This window comes from Sabethes cyaneus, chromosome 1, assembly GCF_943734655.1.
Source record: "Sabethes cyaneus chromosome 1, idSabCyanKW18_F2, whole genome shotgun sequence".
Lineage (NCBI taxonomy): Eukaryota > Metazoa > Arthropoda > Insecta > Diptera > Culicidae > Sabethes > Sabethes cyaneus.
The window spans coordinates 96901072-96924009 of record NC_071353.1 but is presented as its reverse complement, the minus strand read 5'-3'; the positions used below and the strand labels follow the sequence as shown (position 1 = coordinate 96924009).

The following is a 22938-nucleotide window of genomic DNA, read 5'->3' as shown; positions in this document are numbered from 1 at the left end:
TTCTGTTGAATAAATGAAAATACAGCAATGTAAATAACAGTTTCGGTGAAAGCAGAATGAAAATAGATGTTCGTTACGCTGAAATCCTAGCGTGCCATCCCGTTGGTTGCCAGCGTTGCCATTGATGTTTCCTGACGGCTAATGTGAATTCAGCTTTACTCTTTGATGGGTGGAGTAGGAGCTGGAGACAAACATTAGTCATTTTGCGTTTTCATATAGATGTTTTTATCAAATTCATTCAGGTCTTCAATAATTTTTGTTTAATTGAAGTGCTTTCAGTGACGACCTTTTCGTGTTGTGTAAAATTTGCTTTAACTACCTTCTGTGAAAGTAAATCTAACGCAAATATTTCAATGGATAGCAAAGGCAGAAATGTTATTGTGTGCGATAATGGTACTGGGGTAAGTGATGTACTGATAGATAAAATCAAATATCTGAATCATATGTCGATACCTAATTATGTTTTAAAAAGTCGAGTGTTATTTATATTTTGATCGGTAAAATAACGATTTAACTTATTTTTAGTTTGTAAAGTGCGGATATGCCGGTAGTAATTTTCCTGCTCATATATTCCCTTCCATGGTGGGACGGCCAATTATCCGGGCGGTCAACAAGATCGGCGATATCGAAGTAAAGGTAAATCACTTTTTGCCGTTAAGCTCTAAAATTGACCGATTTCATATATTTTATTCACATCAGAAAGTATCTATATTTGTTTTTATGTATGTAATGCAGCTGAATTTGAATTCGTATATTAAGAGCAAGCCAGAAGTCACAATATTATATTATTACTGTTTTACAGGATTTACATGTTGATGTAAGTCGTTATGGTATGCCTTTTGTTGTAAACAATTCAAGTAGGAGAAATTTTATATTAACTAAATATTTTCTCTCCGTTTGTGGTTTTTTGTTGTTTGTTGTATAATTTGCTACTAACTCCCAGTTTACCGAAAAATATGTTAAAAATAATCTTTCTTGAAGCTTTGATATAATTATGCGCAATGCTGCTCCAAGTTTGAGAGTTTTTATAAATCATTTGACTTTTGCAATGTTTGTCATTCTGTTTATATTTTTGCTGTTCATTTTCTCTGTCGATTAATTTGTTTGAAAGATTAAATTCTATCATCGCTCATTGCTCAGTCACATATTTCGAAATAATTCCTCTGTAATATTCTGCGGTTCACCTTGTGTTGTGGTCGGTACCATAAACTGTTAGGAAGTCGAAGCCACTACTACATTGCCTGTAAGTATACCTCCAATGTTACCCCAAAAAATATTCTCCTTCTTTTTCCCTAATCTTTGAAGTTTTTCCAAGTAACATGTAACAAACTTGTGAATTGACCGAAATCATTATTTTTTGTGTACAAAAATGTATAAAATCCGAATTAAGTTAGCCGTTTAAGCTTGAATACAGGGTACCACACAGCTTACTACTTGACATATTATTTGTGCATTGATACACTACATTTCATCCAAATATCTGCGCTTGACAATTAATAATCATTTTAATTTCACTTACTACTACATTTTCGGGCATTCGGATCATTAACGTAGAATCCATTTGTTAGTCTGTTGGTTTCGACTCTTAGGACAACGACTGTTTTCACTGATTACGTTATGTTTGTTGAAGAATACGGTAATGGAGTATGGTACTGATTTCAAGAAACTAAACGATTTCGTCATTGTTGGCAGAGACAATTACCGTCTTTCAATTGTAGTGTTGCGTAATATACATTCGGTGTAATTGTACGACTACTATACAGTACCTACTCGATTTTACGATCAACTGAACGAAAAACAAGTAGTTAAAAGTGTGTGGGTCCTATGGCACCGAAGGGCTTTTCCCCGATGGGGGAAGTGATAGTACGCAGTATACGCTGCCGGACTGGATGAATCAAACTGGAGATAGAATAGCCAATCAAACTATTTTGGTGTGAGCGGTAAATGATTCCTTCCAATGCTTGCGATACACTTCCTACCCCTACCCATCCTGAAACCAAAGTTCCCAGCAACCCCTTTCTAATTAATAAATCGGTCGAAAAAGCCCTAGGACGCGCTACCCAAGGACTGGTTACAGCTGTCAAAGAAGCCCGTGGAACCAGATACGTTATTCGCACTTTATCCAAGTATGCATTCGACAAACTTCTGCAAATGAATGAATTAATCGACGGCACCCCAATTGAAATTATACCACACCCATCAATGAACTTTTCGAAAGGTGTAGTATACGATGTTGATACCGTTGAAATGAAGGAAAACTTGATACAAGACAACCTGTCTAATCAAAACGTAACAGACGTTCGTCGAATTACGAAAAGAAATGGAACGGATACTGTGAACACCCCGTTAGTCGTATTGACTTTTAATGGACAATGCCCACCAGCCTATGTTTACTACGGACTCATAAGATTGCCAGTTCGAAGATCGATCGCCGTTACAATGCTACGGATGCGCCAAATTTGGCCATTCTCGTAATCAAATTTCAAAAACGTCGAAAGAGTACTACGTATGCCAAATCAGTTAGCTAGCGGCCGCCCAGTGTGCGGTGGTGATAAAGATCGACAAATAATAGCTTTGAAGGAGGAGATCGTGAAAAAGAACCGACAAATCGAGGAAACACAATCATTGAAAATAGAAATCGAACTACTAAAACAGCAAATTAAAAACGAGAAACAAGACCAACAGGAGGAAGATATGGAGAAAATTAAAAAAGAACTTCGGAAATATTGGGAAGCCTACAAAACTACAGCCAAAGAATTAGCCATCATAAAGGCTAAAATGGCAGAAGCCACCGATCGAAAAATTCCAGTGCCAACGAAAGCTTTTAGTCAACCTCAACCGCAAATAAAAAAGCCCAAGATGAACTATCCGAAAAGGAGTGATGATAGCTACGACGAAATGCAGCATATAACCCGCAAGACCAACCCAAAATCAAATAATCGAAACCAACTTGTAGAAGCAGGCTTCATTTTCGGTTTTTTGCTCAGTAGATGCTCATCAGATGCGCCTCAACGAAACAGAATTGGAAAGAGTAATGTAAGTGGCAATTGTAGAGTTTATTATTATATACAATATTGTTGAAGAATGTATAGCTTTATCTTTTGTATTTACGGCGCTATGGAGCTGCTACCTCGTTGGTAGCAAAAAGAGCGCTCATTTGGCTACCAACGGGGTAACAGCTTCATAACGTCGTAATTACAAAAGATAAAGTTATACTTTCTTCAACAATATTGTAGATAATAATAAACTGTACAATTGCCCCTTACATTACTTTTTCGAATTCTGTTTCGTTGAGGCGCTGTAGTCTGATGAGCATCTACTGAGCAAAAAACCGAAAATGAAGCCTGTGTAGAAGCAAACTATTTTACCGCCATTTCAGCACGTATGAACAAACACGATAACACTCACTTAACCATAACGACTAGAAGTCAGAACAGCAGTCGAGAGAAGAACAAATCAACGCAAAACTATACGGATATTGACGTCGATGTCTCAACTTCAGACTAAAACATACCCTCCCAAACTGCACGCTCAATAAGCTAAAAACTCTACAACAAACGAAAATAATAAGCTAAAAACTCTACAACAAACGAAAATATTCAACGTATCTCGTAAACAATCCTCTCCAACCCCTCAGGCCTCCTTCCGGGGGATCAACTTCAGCCACAGCGACGGTGGATGCTTGCCACGGACTTTGTTAGAACGAAAACCACATTGAAAGAAACACAATTGATACAGTTCCCCCACAATTATGGACCATTTAAGCAGAAGTATGATTTTAAAACAATCAATTGTAGCGCATATTATTATTTAAAAGCAGTTTATAAATGTTTTTAGTTACAGAAATATGTAATCTTTCAGTTGATTCAGTTATTAAAACCCATTTAGTGCAAGTTTTCCACGGAAATTAAGCTTATATTATGACTGATCAAATACACAATTATGGATCACTTTTGGAAACGGTCACAATTATGAAACAATTTTCACCATATTATGGATCAAAATAAAAATACACTTTTTGCAGCGAATTCTCTCAATGAACTTTATTCAAATCATGTAATAACATAAAAATAACATGTTTCAAATCGTATGAAAGACCTTGTGTGGCTTTTGGTCTGTCTTTAGATGCCTGCCGTCCTTCTTCGAAGACACCTACCGATCAGCCGTTGGGAATGCTTTTCGCGATTTCACGACTGATTTTTTGTCCTGGGAAAAAAGTCTTAGGCTCACCAGCTGCGTTGGCTCCGAAAAGACTAGTACAGGATGAAGTTTTCTTTTTTCCGAATTGTTATTAACGATGTACACATTTAAAAAACTCAGCAAAATTTGCCGAAATTTGGACAGCCGAGCGTTCGGTAAAAATTTCAGTTTTGCAAATCGACGTTTACGGATCCTTACTAACCTTTGGCATCATAAAAAATTTTACCGAACGCTCGGCTGTCCAAATCTCGGCAAAATTTTGCTGACTTTGGCACTTTTTTTTAAGTGTGTAGGTACAGTGGATCTCGGAAAAGTTAATCGATGCAACAGTTTAATTTCATAGCTGCTATGTTGCGATGTATGAAACAGTGGAAAGGCGACAATAAACCGAAAAAATGAAATATAAACATAGAAGGAAATTTTTGACCGAAAGCTCGAAGAACCAGTAAATTCAAACTCTTAAAAAGTTAAGGAAAAAATTAACGTTTTAGATTGTTGCATGAGAGCTAACATTCGCTTAACTTTTGCGATGAACCGTTGCATATGTACCATCATAGCGTTTTACTGCCTTACGTAGCTTCCTGTCCTGCGTAATTCAGAAACAGCATTTTCCAAAAACTCAGCTCAGTGCAACTTTCGATTCTGCTTTAAAAATGTTTGTAATAGGTGCTAAACTGTTTGAATTTGTGAAAATTACATTGGAATCAAAGTGATCCATAATTGTGAAAAATTACCTTGTTTTGGTCACTATTATGGATCACTTTGAAAATTACTTATTTTTACAGGAAAATCATTGGCAAACAACCAATATTTCGCTGAATCGTAAAGAACTTAGCTTGATCTTTATGTACGAGTCATTTTTTGCTCGAAAATTGGTGATTATGCCACATAGCAACCTTATGAATGAGGAACGTACTGCTTATGCTGATTGAAAAAACGACAGACATTTTGATAGATTCTCGATAACAACTTTGTACGCGCATTGAAAAAGCATCAATGTCGGGATTTAAAGGATGTTTTATGTGTTAAAAGCTAGTTAATAGGGTATATTTTGTTGCAAAAATGCTTCATTCCTTCAAACAGTTTGTTTAACTGAGTTATTTAACTTGAAACACAAAAGTGATCCATAATTGTGGGTGATCCATAATTGTGGAGGGAGTGTAACACTTTTGTAGACAGTGAACTATACAACCTTATATGAATTGTAACTATTTGTATACTTACCAAAGAGTGGTGAATGACCTGACGGTTAAACCGCTCTCTAAATAAAGCAATATCTAATCTAATCTAATCTAATCTATGTACTGATTTCGAATTTTTCGCATAATTGATCAAAATTATCTTTACGACCTGTATTTGGTAGTTTTACTTAAGATCCAGATGACGGATGGAAGTGGCAGATGAAGAGAGTAAAATTTTTTTTTTGCTCAATTCATTGCGAACAATAACCTATATTTATTTATTTATAAATTCTCCTATCCTCCTATTTCCACTCGTATCCTTTTGTGTTTTGTATGTATACTGGGTTTCGCCGGCCGATTCTATATTTGATCACATGGTAATTTTTACCCTCCAATTCATTTTCGATGTTAGCGAAGGATTGCCAACGATCCAGATCACTGCACTCAATCACGATTTTTTGGGAAAGGCTTTCACGTTGTCCTTATTCCCCGGAGTTAGACCTTCGGATCCTTACGCAGCTTAAGAACATCTCTTTTTTGTTCTATTTGATGTATTGAGTAAATCAACCTTTTAAGCTTCACGAAGTCACGTTTAACAAGTAAATCTAATCTCGCTGCGAATTTTTAAATTTGTACGACGCTATGATACAGTAGACTCTGGTTTTGTATACTCCTGCTTAAAGTATACCATCTTTGAACCAAATGAGCGGCTTATTTTTTATTATTTTTCAACCATATTTGCTTTTTACTAATAAAATCAGCCAGCTATCAAACATTATCATCAGAATATCAAAAATATTTTGTCACTAAAACCAATAATATTCTAAAAAATACCTTCGCCTATCACTAATAGAAGAAATAAATAGAAAAGTATGGTACAGCACAATATGGTAATCAGGAATATGTATACCCTTGTGATTCTCGGGGCTCTATGTGTAACGAAGTTGGGCGGTTAGATGCACGGAAGTGATGTCGGATCGATTCCTGAACAAGTCAAGGAATGCTCCGGACTAGAAATATTCCCGACTAGCACTGAGACTCGACTTATTGTTGTACTCATCCCATAACATGCAATATATTCCAAACAAACGTGCGTTGCGTAAACTAAATTCTCCCAGCTAAAATCATTAAATGATCGAGACCGTATAGAGAGAGTCCCGACGTAAAACGCGCGGCATTTGTTTGTTCGGACCGTACCTGCTTTAGGAATCCAAAAATACTGCATACTCATATCATGTGTAAATGCACTCATTCAAAGTTTTAAAATGTGTATTTAGTTTAGCCAAAGCATTTCGGGTCTGTACTAAGGAAATACACTATGGCTTTGCGTAGGAATGAATAACGGAAACTTCGTTGAAGCTTTGTATAGTGAATTAGGACCTTTGATCGTATTGATCGACTATTGCTTTCCTTTAGATTGCAAAAACGGGTATACATTGAGAACTTCTAAGATGGACTAAATCTTAAATATTCAAACGACCGCCAACAAACAACCAAATTCAAAGGAAAGACTTAAAATACTATCGAAGTTATTTCCGGAGTCCCTCAAGGCTCCCATCAGGAACTGGTATTATTTATTTTATTCCTTAACGTCATTTCTGTATTCTCAAGAATATTAAAAACATTATGTATGCCAATAATTTCCTCTAACTAAACTAAGAAATGCAGCCTGATTTTTTTATATTTTTGTGGAAACTTCTTGTTAGCGATGCTTCCTTAAGGAAGTGTGTTGAGTTAGTAACATTGGATTTTTATAAATAACTGTACTGCCGATGGAAGCATAACTGTCCCATGTTACATTTTATCATTTTCGATAATTTGTTGTCTAACGTTATAATTCGGTATGTATTTTTAAAATATAAATTGAATACATGGTGTTTAAACTATAAAAAATCGAAAAAAATTTGAAGAAAATTTGTTCCACTGAAAAAATGGACGCACATTTATCTCACTGCCTATACGTTTTCATATTAAATATTTTCAAGTTATAGGGTAGTTGATCCAATAGTTGTGATAGTATCAATAGTTGCGCTACTATTCATTAATAATGCATATTTTCGTCACCGTAGCATTTTAAATAAAACAATTATGTTCATTATATGAAACAAGTTCTTAAGAGTATTGGTAGTTAGACTACACCATTTAAAATTAAAGCATTATTTGCTAAAATGCCAATTTTCTAGAATCAAACACAACTATAGGCGCAGTTAAAGCGCACAACTATAGGGTTCATTTCTATAGTTGCGCTACAATGTTTTTTAACCTAGCTTGCTAGGTTGCTAGGTATACGGAATAACACAATTAAAGGAACACTAAACTTAATTAAGGGAACATTAGCGCAACTATTGGTACAATATAATTGAATCGGAAAATTCATTATTTTCTTTATAAAGCTTCTCGTACAACGAATGGAATTGTCTTGCCTTGTGACAAATACCTTGTGTTTGATAAACTTATATCCCACAAGCATTAATTGAAGCATATACCTCAATAAACAAGAAAAAAGATGATTCTACAATTGATGAACATGAACAATTGATTTCCCTTCATTCCCGGAAAAAAATCCGTCTTCATTACTTTCCCTTACCGTCCCTTCATCAATTGTAGAATCATCGTTTCAAAAAAAAAAATATTAATATATATACCTGACCGCATTTCAAGGTCATGACTAAAGTCACGAGTTTGGTCAAGAAAAAAGAAATTACTTTGTGCTTAGCTATGCGACTAATGGAGCGTCTACCCTATACAAAATTGATGATAGTTTTCCAACATTTTCTCAAAGGCACAAATAATGACATCAAAACTAAATAATTTTAGAAAAATCAATTTTTGACGTAGGACTACGTCTTACGGCAAGTTTTGAGATAGGGTGTCATTCCAAAAAATCGAAAAATGCGAGCGTCACGAAAAATGATAGGTTTTGAGCGCTAACAGCTCAGCGGTTTTCCGATCGATTTTCAATATTCTTACACCAATCGATCGAAAAATCTTCAAAGAATTTACTCAAACGAAGAAGTATGGATTCTTGATGTTGAACTATTGAAAAATTGAAAATAATGAACCTATGTTTTACCAGAATTCTCGCTTCGTGATTGGTTGTTGGAAATGACGTTATCAAAGTAGAAACGCGTTTTCACGCTTCGACTTATAATTCAGTCAATTTTCAATAGATTTCCAAGATATTTACATCAATTGATCGGAAAATCGATTGAAAATACAGAAAACTATTGAGTTTCAATGCGCGTCATTTCAATTGAATTATTTTCATATTTTCGCCTTCCCTCGTCAGTGCTTGCCTAGCACGGATGACAGAAATATATACGATATAAGCTATGGGTTAAGCTTCCTTATGATTGTAGAGCTTCAGCTATTGCTGCTTCCCACCGATAAGGCAACGAAGACATGCAAATTCACCAAGCGAGGTGTTGGAGCTGCAGCACTCGTTTCGCTGCCGTGAAGGAATATCTGGCTGTTGAAGTTCTGGAAATGGCAGGAAATATGCTGCTCGCGACAACGATCAGAATTATCGTCACTTGCAGCTGGCCATCCGCAACAACGAAGAGTTTAACAAATTGCTGTCCGGTATCACCACTGCTCAGAGAAGTGTCTTTCCGAACATCCAAGCTGCTTTGTTGCCCAAGAAGATGGAAAAGAAGGCTTCAATTTTCAACATATCACGTCGACAAAATGTTCTTTTAAGGACAAAACATAATGTTCACGAAGATTTGAGGAATTTTCGCTCACTGATTTTAATTCTATTTAATTTAGATTGATTCTAATTGTTCGCTTCTTATCAAATAATTTTAACCGATCACCTCTCGCACTTCTGTTCGCTTGTTGATGCTGGTTGAGTTGGCCGTCTCGGAAGGTAAAAATCAGCTAACAACTATACCAGCTCCAAGTAAATCTGTTCGGTCAAGCGTCAAAATGAATGAAACCATGGGTTTAATAAAATGAAAGAGTTTTAGTAACATCTTTTGCATCTTCATATAAGAATTTGTTCGTTCTTCAAAGAACGGTTTTCGGTAATTGATGAAACCTAGGAAACTTGGAACTTAGGGCTTTTCACTCGGTGTTCTTTAGCAACACAAATTTATCCATCACCAATGCTACAGTAATAATACAGTACTACAGTAATAGCGTAATTTTTCTTTGGCAGCAAAAGGCGAACGGCTCACTGGTAACTTTGCTTTTTTGTTCAGACTGAAATGGAAATGCTCTATTTCATTTTACGCACATGATAGAATGAAGGACCATGAAAAATAGGTGTGGCCGATTCTTGTCGCTTGCTCTGGTACATAACACGAGGTAAGCCAGCGAACAGAAACGGTAGCTGAGCTACTGCCAACATCGTTTGCCAGAGCAAACGAAAGTCACGCTCGACTCGTGCACGTTTGCAGTGTGTGTGCAGTGCAGTGTGTTGGAGCTGGAGCACTCGTTTCGCTGCCGTGATGAAATATCTGGCTGCTGAAGTTCTGGAATTGGCAGGAAATATGCTGCACGCGACAACAAATCGACCAGAAGCATCCCACGTCACTTGCAGCTGGCCACTTGGAGTGGTATTTCATCGTAATTCAGGACCATACACGAACGGCTTCGTTGATCGCATAGCTGCTGAAGCTTTCCAGCTGGTCCGTTGCAACAAGCGGTGCCTGGTTTGCGGTTATCGGTACTCCAATTTACCGAACAGAGAATTACGTTAAGTGCGTTAGTGCAAGTTTATTGCAAGCTGGAGTTATGATAATCAAACAATCGGTCCTTTCAAGGGCCACACAACGATTGAAGAGTGTATTATATTTTCTTGCCCAGCTAATACCATTATAACACAGGCAACGAGGGAAAAGTTGAATTTTTCGCCATCGCGGACGACCAACAAATGACGGAAACAAGTTTTCTGGTCACGGGCGACATTTTCTGCGACTTCCAAAACGTCTGCACTGCAGACTTTGCAGGTTGTAAATGCTTTATCAGTGTTATTTTGTAAGCCGCACAAAAGTTGCGAAAAAATTTCAACTTTTTGAAAACTCGCGCGTACTGTCTACCGATTACAAGAGGAAAAGCACTATTCAACGTAGAAACAGATCATAAAAATTTATTTACTGTTTGGTTTAGTTACTGACTTGGTTTCGTTTTAATAAAATAGATTCAATCAATTCATGTATACAATGTTTCTACTTCGATAAACGTTACGTATGTAGCTTGTATACATGAAGAATCGTATTATTACATACATGGATACATCCTACTATCGCTACAAAGAGACTTACGTGGTCCTACGTCACCATGCGGTCGTGTCTTGTGCACAACCTCTCTGATTTTTAACTTTGAATGCGATTTTCTCATTTTCGTGTTTTGTATCATGGGACAGATATGCTTCCAGCGGCAGCTGTACCATGCATCCAATTGATAGCATATTAAATGTAGCGTGTTGGTTGGCTTTGTCTACATTACTGTCATAGAAACAAAAAAAAAACAGCATCTGAAACTAACTTTAATGCGTATTGCATTTGAAGTATTGTTATAGTTTTTGGGTATATGCATACAATTATTGTTTATTGTTTCAGTTAACCCATTAAGCCCCACACTTTTTCCAGCAAGGATAGAAAGTTGAAACTTTCAGGAAAATTCTCTTTTGGGTCAACTAAGAAAAAGCCGCTGACATGTACCTATTTTTAATTTTAACCCTGTGTCCCGCAACGGTATGTTGCGAAAACGCAACGCTGGGTATCCTTAACGCAACGCTGGGTACCGTTTTTGAATACCTTCATTATTGTGCATATAAATACTTCATACTTTTTTACCATTAAATCAAACCTGGGATATTTTTTTGGGATGTTGAGTATTACTAAAGATTAAATGAACGAATAAGAGTATTACTTCGTATTGCCACAAATTAAACTGTGTTGTTTATGTACATCGTGAATCTCGGATGATCTTTTTCACAGTCTCGAGTTTTGCAAGTTTCTGAGGAGTTCATGGGTGTTTTAATATACAAATTTTCTTCACAGTAAAATAGAAAACAACTCCCCCCATTGCTTATCCTGATAAAATCAAGTGGATAGCATTTAAATATTCTGATCTCAAGTTAGATTTAAACTTTTCGCTCGATGGTAATCTACAATAGACGTAGGAAGAGGCACAATTTGTGTCTATAACCCAACCATATGCGTCGCTATCTTGATGAGTGGGTTTTGCACTCTTTTTGTCCAGCGCCTCTATGGTTCAAAGGTACAAGTACCAGCGAACCATATGCGCTGGCGGGTGTTGTAGGTTCGAATCCGGTTATAATCTCAGATTATAGCTTGGTTCGACTCATGCACCTTCCAGCATTGGACAAAAGGTAGGAGTCAAAACGACTACTTGTTAAGCATAGCTATCAATATCCCCCCCCCTCGCCTCACCTTTCCACTCTTCCCCCTCCTTCACCAAAAATTTCATTTCTTTCCCCTACCGTCCCTTCATCGATTGTAGAACCATCGTTTCAAAAAACATTTAAATATTCGCCATCATTACAAACCATTGCGCCGAATACCATTTTGCGGAACACCAATTCTCGGTTGACCATAACACGGAATATAGAGTTTCGCAGAATACCATTTCGCGAAAAACCTTACGCGGGATGTATCATTTCACGGAAAATCTTTTCGTAGAAAGTACCATTTCGCAGGGGTGACCCAACTGAAGGAAAGTAATAGAGGTCAGTAGATCTAGGAAAATAAATAAACCTAGATAGAGGTGATCTCTACGGGGGGCTGCCCCCCATAGTGGCCGGCGCTTCCGACGGCAGGTCGCCGGCAACACTCGCGGCCTGTGTCCGTCTCGCCCTGAATCATGTAATGTTACTGTTGATAGTTTCTGGTGGTCTTGTTATTGACTAATGTTTTATGAAAGAGTATAAAATTTCTCGAGTTCGATTACTTTTTGAGTTACGCAAAAATTTCTGTTTTATTTGTATGAGAGTCCTTATCACAGGGGTGAAGGGTCTCAAACCATCGTAAAAAAATTCCTGCCTCCAAAACTCCCCACATGCCAAATTTGATTCCATTTGCTTGATTAGTTCTCTAGTTATGAAGAAATGTGTATTTCATTTGTATGAGAGCCCCTCCTCCTAAAAAGGTAAGGGATCCTAATTCATCATAGAAAAAATTCTTGCGTTCAAAGACACCCACATGCCAAATGTCGTTCCAATTGATTGATTAGTTGTCGAATTATGAGGAAATTTGTATTTCATTTGTATAGGAGCCCCCCTCCCTAAGTAGGGAGGGGTCCTAATTCACCATAGAAAAAGTTCTTGCCTCCAAAAACCTTCACATGCCAAATTTGGTTCCATTTGCTTGGCTAGTTCTCGAGTTATGGGGAAATTTGTGTTTCATTTGTATGGGAGCCCCCCCCCCCTTTTAGTGGGGGGAGGGGTCTCTAACCATCATAAGAACCTTCCCTGGCTCCAAAAACCTCTACATGCGAATTTTCACGCCGATCGGTTCAGTAGTTTTCGATTCTATAAGGAACTTCCCGACAGACAGACACAAAACCATTTTTATAGGTATAGATATCGAAACATTTGGGTTGGAGACCAACTTTGCACTAGCCGCATAGTATGCAGTTTGAGTGCTAAATGCACGGCATCGCAGATGATTAAATCCCTACCAACACGTTCCGAAAAGAATTTATGTTGAAACATAAATTTGGGTCCATGATACTGTCGGATGATATTTCGAAGAAGGCAAAGTTACTATAACGTTTTATTACGCTCTTATCACAACGGCTTCTTCAGCTGCCATCAGTGTTTGAAGTAGCGAATTCTGTGTTATGTAAGCTTTTATAATGTATCTGGAACAAGCGAAAGTTAAAATTTACATTCATTCGTTTACTAAAAACAACGACATCAAATAAAACACCACGGCGAACGAACGGATACAAACGTTCCCGTTGCAAACAGAGATGGCATAAACCGCAGCGCAGACCAAAAGACACACATTCTTAAACAACACAACACTCGCCATGCGGTGTGTGTTCGCCCAAAAATTCCCTTCAGTGTCTCTTTTGCTAAACACGCTCTTTCGTGTTTTACGCGCACCAAGAAAGGCAGTCGCAAACGCAGTGTGATAAATTTGCTGCGTGCTTTACCACACCAAGAGCCGCACTCTGCGCAGATGGGTTGTACACTCTGCGCTGGGTCAGTTGAAGCGATGTGATTGAAAAAAACATTTTTACTGTTGCGTCGCATGATCCGTACTAACTTAACATAGACCATATTAGTTGTTCAGTGCAGCGTGTATTTTCTCTTTTAAAAGGGCAGAAAATTTGTAAATACAAAACAATTTTTTTGCGTTAATTCCGCACGGAGTGTGGCAAACGGCAGCACCAAGTGCTGTTTGGATGATCACTCACTGGGCGATTTTTACCGAGTGCTGTCGTTCGCTCCCACTCCGGTTTCGCTCATACGCTGTGTGCATATTAGCTGTAGAGGTGTGTTGCCGAATCGCTCTGTACGACAAGGCATAATATTGGAACATTGGGCGCATAGTGTGAGCGAATGACAGCCCTGGTTGCAAATATTGAATATCGTTTCTTCCTAGCGTTGCGTTTTCGCAACGCAAAGCTTAACGCAACGCAACGCAAAGCTATCCTAAAATTACAAAAATAATCAAAATTATGAAACAAAGTGTTTTTTTTTTGGCTAGTAACCGATTCTTACTAACACTGATTAATAGATCAGGCGTTATTAGAGATAGAATAGAGTTTTATGAGCATTTTTCCTCAACTGTCTGAAAAATAGCTAAACCTGTTGTTTTGTCACAGCTGCAATTATGCTACACGTAACATCTAACTTTTGAGCAAAAACTGGTCGATTAGATTTTTTTCTAATCTTTCTTTGTTTCTCAGAGTCCAAGGTGATATCTTAAACGGGGCCTTCTCTAGAAACAATTGAAAGTGCGTTGCGTTTTCGCAACGCTTGGAGGAAATGGGTTAAATATCCGATAGCAGAAAAAAATATATCCTTTCGATCCTGAAATGAACGTTTCATAACTATTTATTTACTAGAATAATGTTTCACATAGTACAATAGACATAGTAATGCCTTTCTGTACCTATTTTCTGGATTGAGCTTGACAGCAATTTAAACATAAAATATATTTCACTAAACCATTTCAAGACATTTCATAACTATTTATTTACTAGAATAATGTTTCACATAGTACAATAGACATAGTAATGCCTTTCTGTACCTATTTTCTGGATTGAGCTTGACAGCAATTCAAACATAAAATATATTTCACTAAACCATTTCAAGACAAGACGTTACGAAAACAAATTTAATTTGATTAGCACATTACACTGTTTCACAAAAAGCCAAATTTTATTTGAAAAGCTCGGTGAAAATTTCGAATAATAAAATTTGTTCGAATATTTGGTTGGGTCAGTACACGGGTATTCAAATTTATTTGATGAAATAGATCAAAAATTGGATGATTCAGCAAACATTGTACTTAAGCATCAATAAATATTTATGGATTTTCTTTGCATTATACTAGCTCGTCAAACAATTGAAAAGTGAGGGTGAGAGTTATTTTTTTGCGGAAAAGCATAGGAAAACGAACTCGGTTTGTTTACGTTTGATTAATTGGCCCCTTTCAAGTGTCGATCGGCAAAAGATAATATAAGAAAAGTACTATTTAAAAAAAAAATCATCTTCCTGTCATGTTTTGAAATGACCAAAGAAATCAGCTGGTCACACAAAGTAAGAACATGAAATTTCGAGTTGAGATTCCAATACTTAAAACTCACATGCATAGATTTTTGTAACAATTACTTTTTGTCCTTGATAGACGAAAACAAATCTTGTATATGACTAAATGTTGTCCTATAGGATGAGCTGGAGCTGCAACTAAAAAATTTGTTTCACTAAAAATGTTAGTTTGGACATATTTTATCCGTTGAAAAGGGTGTTCATAGACATGAAGTGTAAAAGTAATCTTGTTCCAAAAAACTCGGTATTCGAAAACCGTGAAGATCTTAGTTTTAATAATGGTAAGCTGCAGAATACGTTTCGCAGATTGTTATTGTCTATATCGGCAACAAGCCATTGAATATACCTTCAATGTATTGTAGAATCTCGTCACAGACGCTCTGAGAGTCAGTCCGTACGGTCTGACTGTCTACACTAGAATAATCCGCTGTTGATGTCGAACCCGATACCTACAGCTTCGAGTCATGTACAAGTAGTTGTTATCTCTTTTCATCTAACTACAGAGTGGTCAGTTCAGCTCATTAGGCTTACCTATAACAAAATAACACATCGTTACATGTATACATTTAGTTTTGTTAATCAAATTTTCAATTATTCTTTAGTTCTATTAATGTTGATTTCGTTTTGTTAAAATTCTGGTGGCTCAATACATATAATTGTACTAGCTGATTACTCAATCTTACTTGGGACCCCTTTGTCTCTCAGTGCAGATATACAAGTATCTGTTATTGTAACGAAAATTCTTATAATGCAAGAAACATAGCTTTTTTTCTACTTTGAATACTTTTGAATGTGTCTACTCTCTTTGTCAGTGTCCCTCCTGTTGTCTCCCAGCTACTTGTAAATCTGTCTTCTTTTCGGTAAGCCCCATAAATCAAGACCAAGCCTTTTTTTACGTTTTTGAGTTTTCCCCTGGTTAATGGCCACCCTATTCCCCCTTTCAGAAATCCAACCACTTGTACAACTGCTATCGTTCCAAATGCAAAAGAAACGCATCTCTTTACCTATTTGAACCTTCCTATCCCGCTTGTAAGAGACCTTCTCCCTCTTTTGTGAACCCCCTTGCGCTGATTCTTTTATCTCAAAAATATGCGTTTGACAAACGGCGTTTAATGAAGAACCGCCCAGACGTTCCGGTGTTATGGTGAAACATCATACATTCATACTCATGCTCCTCGCCATCTCCCTCTGTCGGCTTCTTCCCAGTCAGCACCCCCTTCTGTCACGTAGCTAATTATGCATCGATTTGCTCTATGAAAATCCTCATCCACTTTTCTCACAGTCATTTTTCATAACTGCAATCGGTCTAAATGCAAGAGACACGCAAATCTCTTCAACAAAAATTTTTGTTTAAATGTAGGTTATTCAACCATTGTATAACTAAAACCCGTGGAACAAGTGCGTGATAAACTATTATGCAACCAAAATGATCCTTGGGTTTTTACTTATTTGGACCTCCCCTGCTTGTTAAAGGACCACCTTCCTTTTGCAACTTTCCTGCGCTCTTTTGCGTTAAGGAGAATGTATGCCAAGTTTGACGAAGAACCGTCCAGGCGTTCTGGAGTTAGGGCAGAACATACAAACTGACGGTCACTTTGATTATGCATATAGGGTAAGGTGGGGCAAGACGGGTCACGGGGCAAGATAGGTCAGTTGCATTAACATGAAAGTTTCTGCTTAATCCAAGCCAACGATTTTTTCATATAGTACATAAAGTACCGCTCTTTCATAATCATCATAATTCGTAACTTATCTTTTATCCGCTTTCGATAGAAAAATTTGAATGTAAAATCGCTACATTTCTTACGCGATACATGAAACGATACAAAACGAAGCAGATCCAATGATTCGTCGGCATAAAAAATAGCAATATGTTTTCTGTCATTTCTAAAACCACATAGGATAACAAAATTTGTTATATACCACAAAAGTTTTAAATAAACATGTATATTGTTCTGCCAGCTCAACAGGGGCAAGATGGGTCACATTGAAAAAAGCTTGTGTGGCACCCTATGTTTGTCCATATATCTGTATTTTTGAGTTTCTTTATTGTTGTAAATGACTATTTTTAACTGGCCCGGCGTATATTTTATCCACAAAACAGTTAGTCCGGAAAAAGGTTAGTTTTTCAACATTTCATTTTTCGTCTGATATAATTTTTATTTTGTGTCGTTTTGTTTATTTTTGTCGCCAATTTTGAAATATAAGTCATTTTTCTGCAGCACCAAAGAATAATTTTTGTTTCTGTAAAGAATTCATAAAGGTTTTCGATAAAAAAAATTCGCTTTTTGTTATATTTTTTTTGTTAGATTATAGTCACTTTAACAGCTTATGTCATTCGTGACTTCTGCGGGGCTGGGATTTAACCCGGGTCCTCGGCGTGAGAGCATAGATGCCATTTTCACAGATTTTTTCACACGCATAAATTTGGGACCCTATCATTTCCTCCGCTATATTTAATTTTTCTAGTGTATTTCTTTTTGTAATATACATAGTTTATGAAGTACTTTAATTATCGGACACATTGGTAGAATCAGAACTCACAGGAACTGACATAATTGGTGGGTCCCAAATTTATGCGTGTGAAAAAATCTGTGATTCTGGCATCTATGCGTGAGAGGCGTGAATGCTAACCACTACGCAGGGACTGGCCCCTGCTTCTTGTTTTATGTGGCCTATTTTGCCCCGCCTTTTAACCCATCTTGCCCCGTACTTTTTGAGAGCCTAAAATGACATACCTTTTAAATGTATTCACAAAAAAAATATGATCCTTGAAAAATCGGACTTGTTGATTTTTTCGGAAGAGATTATTAGTGACTCCATCTAAATAAATGATAAGTGGGTTAAAATTGAATGCGAAGAAAAACGCATCGGGTACTTTCCTTAGGTGACCCGTCTTGCCCCACCTGACCCTATTTATGCTTGAAATACAGTAGGATGTTATCCCATTGAAACTGAAACGTTAATTCGTGGGCCGTAAAACAGGCACTTCAATGTTATCTTGTCTTGATCTACCTGGGTAGGAACCCAGTGATCCTGGGCGAAAATCCACTTTTCTGGCATTCCAATCAGAGTGAATGAAGTCAAGAACACAAAATTTGCGATCGAAATGGTTACGCTTTGGCGTATGGGCTTCATTCATCAATATTAAGGGACTTATGGAAAACTCTTCGAAAATGATCAAGTGTCCAACAAGATCGTCATCGACATTGTAATTTTATGATTTCTTAAAACGAAATTGAAAACCCGATTTAATCCACCTAGTGGTGAAAGGAACCTTTGTTATACGGTCTTACTTGCTATTTCAGATAGAAATCGACACGTCTTCGGAACATAATTCATCTATTAGTTATCGTTGCGTAGTGCGTTGGTTTATATAAAATTTTTGAAAATTGAATAAGTTTACAAAATTTTAACAAAATAGGAACACTTTTAAATTCTGATAGATCCTTTTTTTCATGAAATTGCTGAGTACGGATAAGTAAGTTGTTATTAATCTGAGTAAGTGCAAATAAAAGTAAGTTGTAAGAGGAAATCTTATTCTTTAACATATAAATTATCTAGTAAAGGTCTAGTTGATAGGTTTTTGAACTAAGCATAGTTTCCTGTAATGCCATTCTATTTGAATCACATCAATAGAGTTTCTTGAATTATTTTCATCAATTTTTATTAACCGTCGGTTACTCACGCTGTTGCATTTTGTACAACACGTGTAGGTTTTTCAACGTCATATTGTTATTAAGTTACAAATCGTTGTTTAACTAACGTATATTCTTCAACTAACTTATTGTGAGCAAAATGTCACAATTATTCAATGCATTAATAATTTAAATTGTTGGGAAAATATATTCAGCAAAACTATCAGCCAATGTAAAATATTTAAAATGTATCTGTCTGCTGGTCGAGTAATTAGGGTATTTTTTAAAATCAAAGTTCCACAGATCCTAAACAAGCAAACAAAGAGGTATACTATTTTCAGCAAAGTTGTGTATTTTTACTATTTATACAATTTTGTAGTACATGAAAAAGTCATACAACAATTACAAAAAGAGCAAAAATAGGAAAACTGATTTTACAAATTCATATACAATAAATACGATTTTTCTATTTTCGTTGCAGAGATAGAATGTTATTGTCTTTAGCAAAATTTCTTGTAATAATATGCTCTATAACTTTGCAGAACACATCAATGTGTTATATTGACACTGAAGAAAAATATTTTTTTATTTCACTTTTAGGGGGATTAATCAAAATTTAAATTCTACCGGACGATAGAGCTTTCAATTTCAAGAAACTCTTCCAAAGGTTCGATAAACCTAAACCCAAGTTTTCCCAGTCAAAACTCTAAAGCACACGTTTTCTTTGGTTTGGGGCTATTGTGCGCGCGAGTAACTGTGTTACAAAAGTTGGCGCGAGTGTTCGAGGGTTAATATCTTTTGGTCGGTAAAACCAATTCTTATGAAATTTTGCACATATATTCGTAGTGTCAAAACCTCTCGTTTGATATTAAAATAATTGTAATTAGGTAAATTATCCTGGTTAAAATCATTATAAATTATTGTTAATTTTGGTGTGGTGTATACGGTTGCTCATAACTTTCAAATTAAATATCCAATCAAAAAATCATTCAATAGTGATCTATTAGGATATATTATCTTTCAAATGAGACTAATAGCGCATAAATCGGTCTGGCCATCTCTAAGAAACAGGCGATAATTATTACCTTGTCCCTGTTTTGACAATTAAGCATTACTTTTAAATTACTTGTTTGTTTTCAATTAAAAATTCCTGAGCAATTTAGCTTTAATAAGAGCTTTCATTTGATATTAAGATCGTTGAAATCGGTCATGTAGTTCCGGAGAAACCCGTGTCACGTATTTTTCACAGTTTTGCTTATAACTTTCAAACGAAATGTCATATCACAAAACAACTCAATAGTGATCTACTAGACAATAATACCTTTCAAACAAAAGTAATAGCGAACGATTCGGTTCAGCCATCTTTGAGAAACAGGCGATAGAAAAAATCATTACATACATACACACACACACACAGACATTGCTCAAATCGTCGAACCCTATCGATTGGTATATGTGACTTGGCCGTCCGGGCCTCAGATCAATTTCGTGTTTTTCGACCAATTTTTAAACATTTGTTATAGTATAACAAAGGTAAAAATATTGTAGTATTATACAAATCTTTACTGCATATGGTATAAAAATTCATTCCTCCCGAATTTTCTTAGTACAGATCCTATATGCTTCTAACCTCATTTCTGGTTGCATCAATTCCACCGTGAAGGAAAAAGAAAGATGCTCTCAGAAAATAATTGTGATTAGCTTATAATTTTTGTTAAACTATTTGCAAGGTAAACAAAAGTGCACTAATGTGTTAATTTTTTTTTGTATATTCGAATGATTTTGTGAACTATATTGTTTTTAATGTATTTTATGTTTGAATAATTTGGTTTTAAATACTAAACTTTATATCTAATTTCGCAGGATTTAATGGTTGGTGATGAAGCCTCTCAACTACGGTCTCTGCTTGAGGTGTCTTACCCGATGGAAAATGGTGTAGTACGTAATTGGGAAGATATGTGCCATGTGTGGGATTATACTTTTGGACCGAAGAAAATGAACATTGATCCTACCAACACTAAAATTTTATTGACGGAACCTCCTATGAATCCTACAAAAAATCGGGAAAAAATGATTGAAGTAATGTTTGAAAAATACGGCTTCGATTCCACATATATTGCTATTCAAGCCGTATTGACTTTATACGCTCAAGGTTTGATCAGTGGCGTTGTCATTGATTCTGGAGATGGTGTTACACATATTTGTCCAGTTTATGAGGAGTTTGCATTACCTCATCTTACTCGTCGGCTAGATATTGCTGGGCGTGACATCACTCGGTATCTGATAAAACTTTTACTGCTTCGAGGATACGCCTTTAATCATTCGGCTGATTTCGAAACTGTACGTATGATGAAGGAAAAGCTCTGCTACATCGGCTATGATATCGAAATGGAGCAACGACTTGCTTTGGAAACTACAGTTCTTGTAGAGTCGTATACTGTAAGTAAGATTCATAACTTGGTTAATTTCATAATAATTATGATTGTTATTCTGTTTAGCTACCAGATGGACGTGTTATCAAGGTTGGGGGTGAACGATTCGAGGCTCCAGAAGCGCTCTTTCAACCCCATCTTATTAACGTTGAAGGTCAAGGTATTGCTGAGCTGGTATTCTCCACAATACAAGCAGCAGATATTGACATGCGTTCAGAGTTATATAAACATATTGTTCTATCTGGTGGTTCAACTATGTACCCAGGCCTTCCTAGCCGCTTGGAACGTGAAATTAAGCAGCTTTACCTAGAACGTGTGCTAAAAAATGATAGTGAAAAATTGTCCAAATTTAAAATTCGCATTGAGGACCCACCTAGAAGGAAGGATATGGTTTTTATTGGTATGTATTTTGATTGTTTTTCATGGTAGTTCTTGAGCCTTTTTTCTTTTTTAACAGGTGGTGCAGTTTTGGCAGAAGTAACTAAAGATCGGGACGCATTTTGGATGTCCAAATTGGAGTACCAAGAACAAGGATTGAATGTCTTAAAAAAGCTCAGTTCTAGAACAAGTAACTAGGTTATTGGTTAATAGCTGAGACGTCAATAGACATTTAAATTCGTCGCGTAATTCAGATAAACTTGTATTAAAAGTGTAAACAAAACATTGTTATCGAGTTGCATTTGCCACAAGCTATGGACGTATGATTTTCGTATACTAATTGCTTTAATAAAACAAAAATTATGACAAGTAGTTTTTTGTATCAAACGCATTTATATTCATTAGAATCGAGCTTTATAGACAAAAAAGCAGAAGATTGAAGTATCTGTACTTTAGTTGAATTTAAATCTATAAAATACATTGTCATACGAACATAGGTCAATGTTAATTGTAACTTATAAACTTCGATTAAATACCACAATTTTTGTTCAGTTAAATTTTGAAAAGTATCATTTATTGTTCCTCTCCACCGAAACAATATTTTAACGGGAAACTAGCAGTCATTAACTTTTCGTCGGAAAGCCTAATTTCGAAAGAAGCAGTTATTCGGTCCAAAGGCGGGATTCTGTTTATAAAAATGTAAATACTGCATTCTTCTTGCCAATCTGAACACAGCGAATATATTTTCATAAACAGATTTTTTGTTTCAAACAAAAAAACTGCTTTTGAAATTGGCAGAATCGATGACGACTAATTTCACCTTAAACTATTTATATTATCGCTTTTCATTGTCAGTTTTTGGACTATTAGTCATAGGGTGAATGATTTTCGCCTTTTTATTTCCGGGTATTAACAATGAAATTTTTACCTTTTGTAGAGGAGAACCAGTCCTAGGCTGAAAGCCTCTATAATAAAGAATTCAATCCAATTTTTTCGTTTTATTTCTAACTACCTACCTATATATTCTACTAGCTGACCCGACAAACTTCGTATTGCCACAAATTAACCTGTGTTGTACATACAGCATGAATCTCGGATGATCTTTGACCCGACGGCGGGTCACCGGCAACACTCGCGAGTGGCTCGTCCTGAATGATCTAGTGTTACTATAGATAGTTTTTGTGGTCTTGTTATTGATTAATGTTTTATGGAAGAGTCTTGAATTTCTCGAGTTGGATTAGTTTTTGAGTTTCGCAAAAATTTCTGATTTATTTGCATGAGAGTCCATATCCCCCTACCACAGGGGTGAGAGGTCTCTAACTATCATAAAATAAATTCAAGACTCAAAAATCTCCTAC

General features: G+C 36.3%; 1 protein-coding gene across 1 annotated transcript; it reads left to right on the top strand.

Annotated features, from left to right (window-relative positions):
- The first annotated feature begins 165 nt into the window (after nucleotides 1–165).
- LOC128745248 (actin-related protein 2) lies at nucleotides 166–22552 on the top strand. Its single transcript, XM_053842279.1, has 5 exons — nucleotides 166–401; nucleotides 526–636; nucleotides 20634–21209; nucleotides 21269–21602; nucleotides 21660–22552. The coding sequence occupies exons 1-5, from the start codon at nucleotides 354–356 to the stop codon at nucleotides 21776–21778; spliced, it is 1188 nt and encodes a 395-aa protein (XP_053698254.1). The 5' UTR covers nucleotides 166–353; the 3' UTR covers nucleotides 21779–22552.
- The last annotated feature ends 386 nt before the right edge of the window (nucleotides 22553–22938 follow it).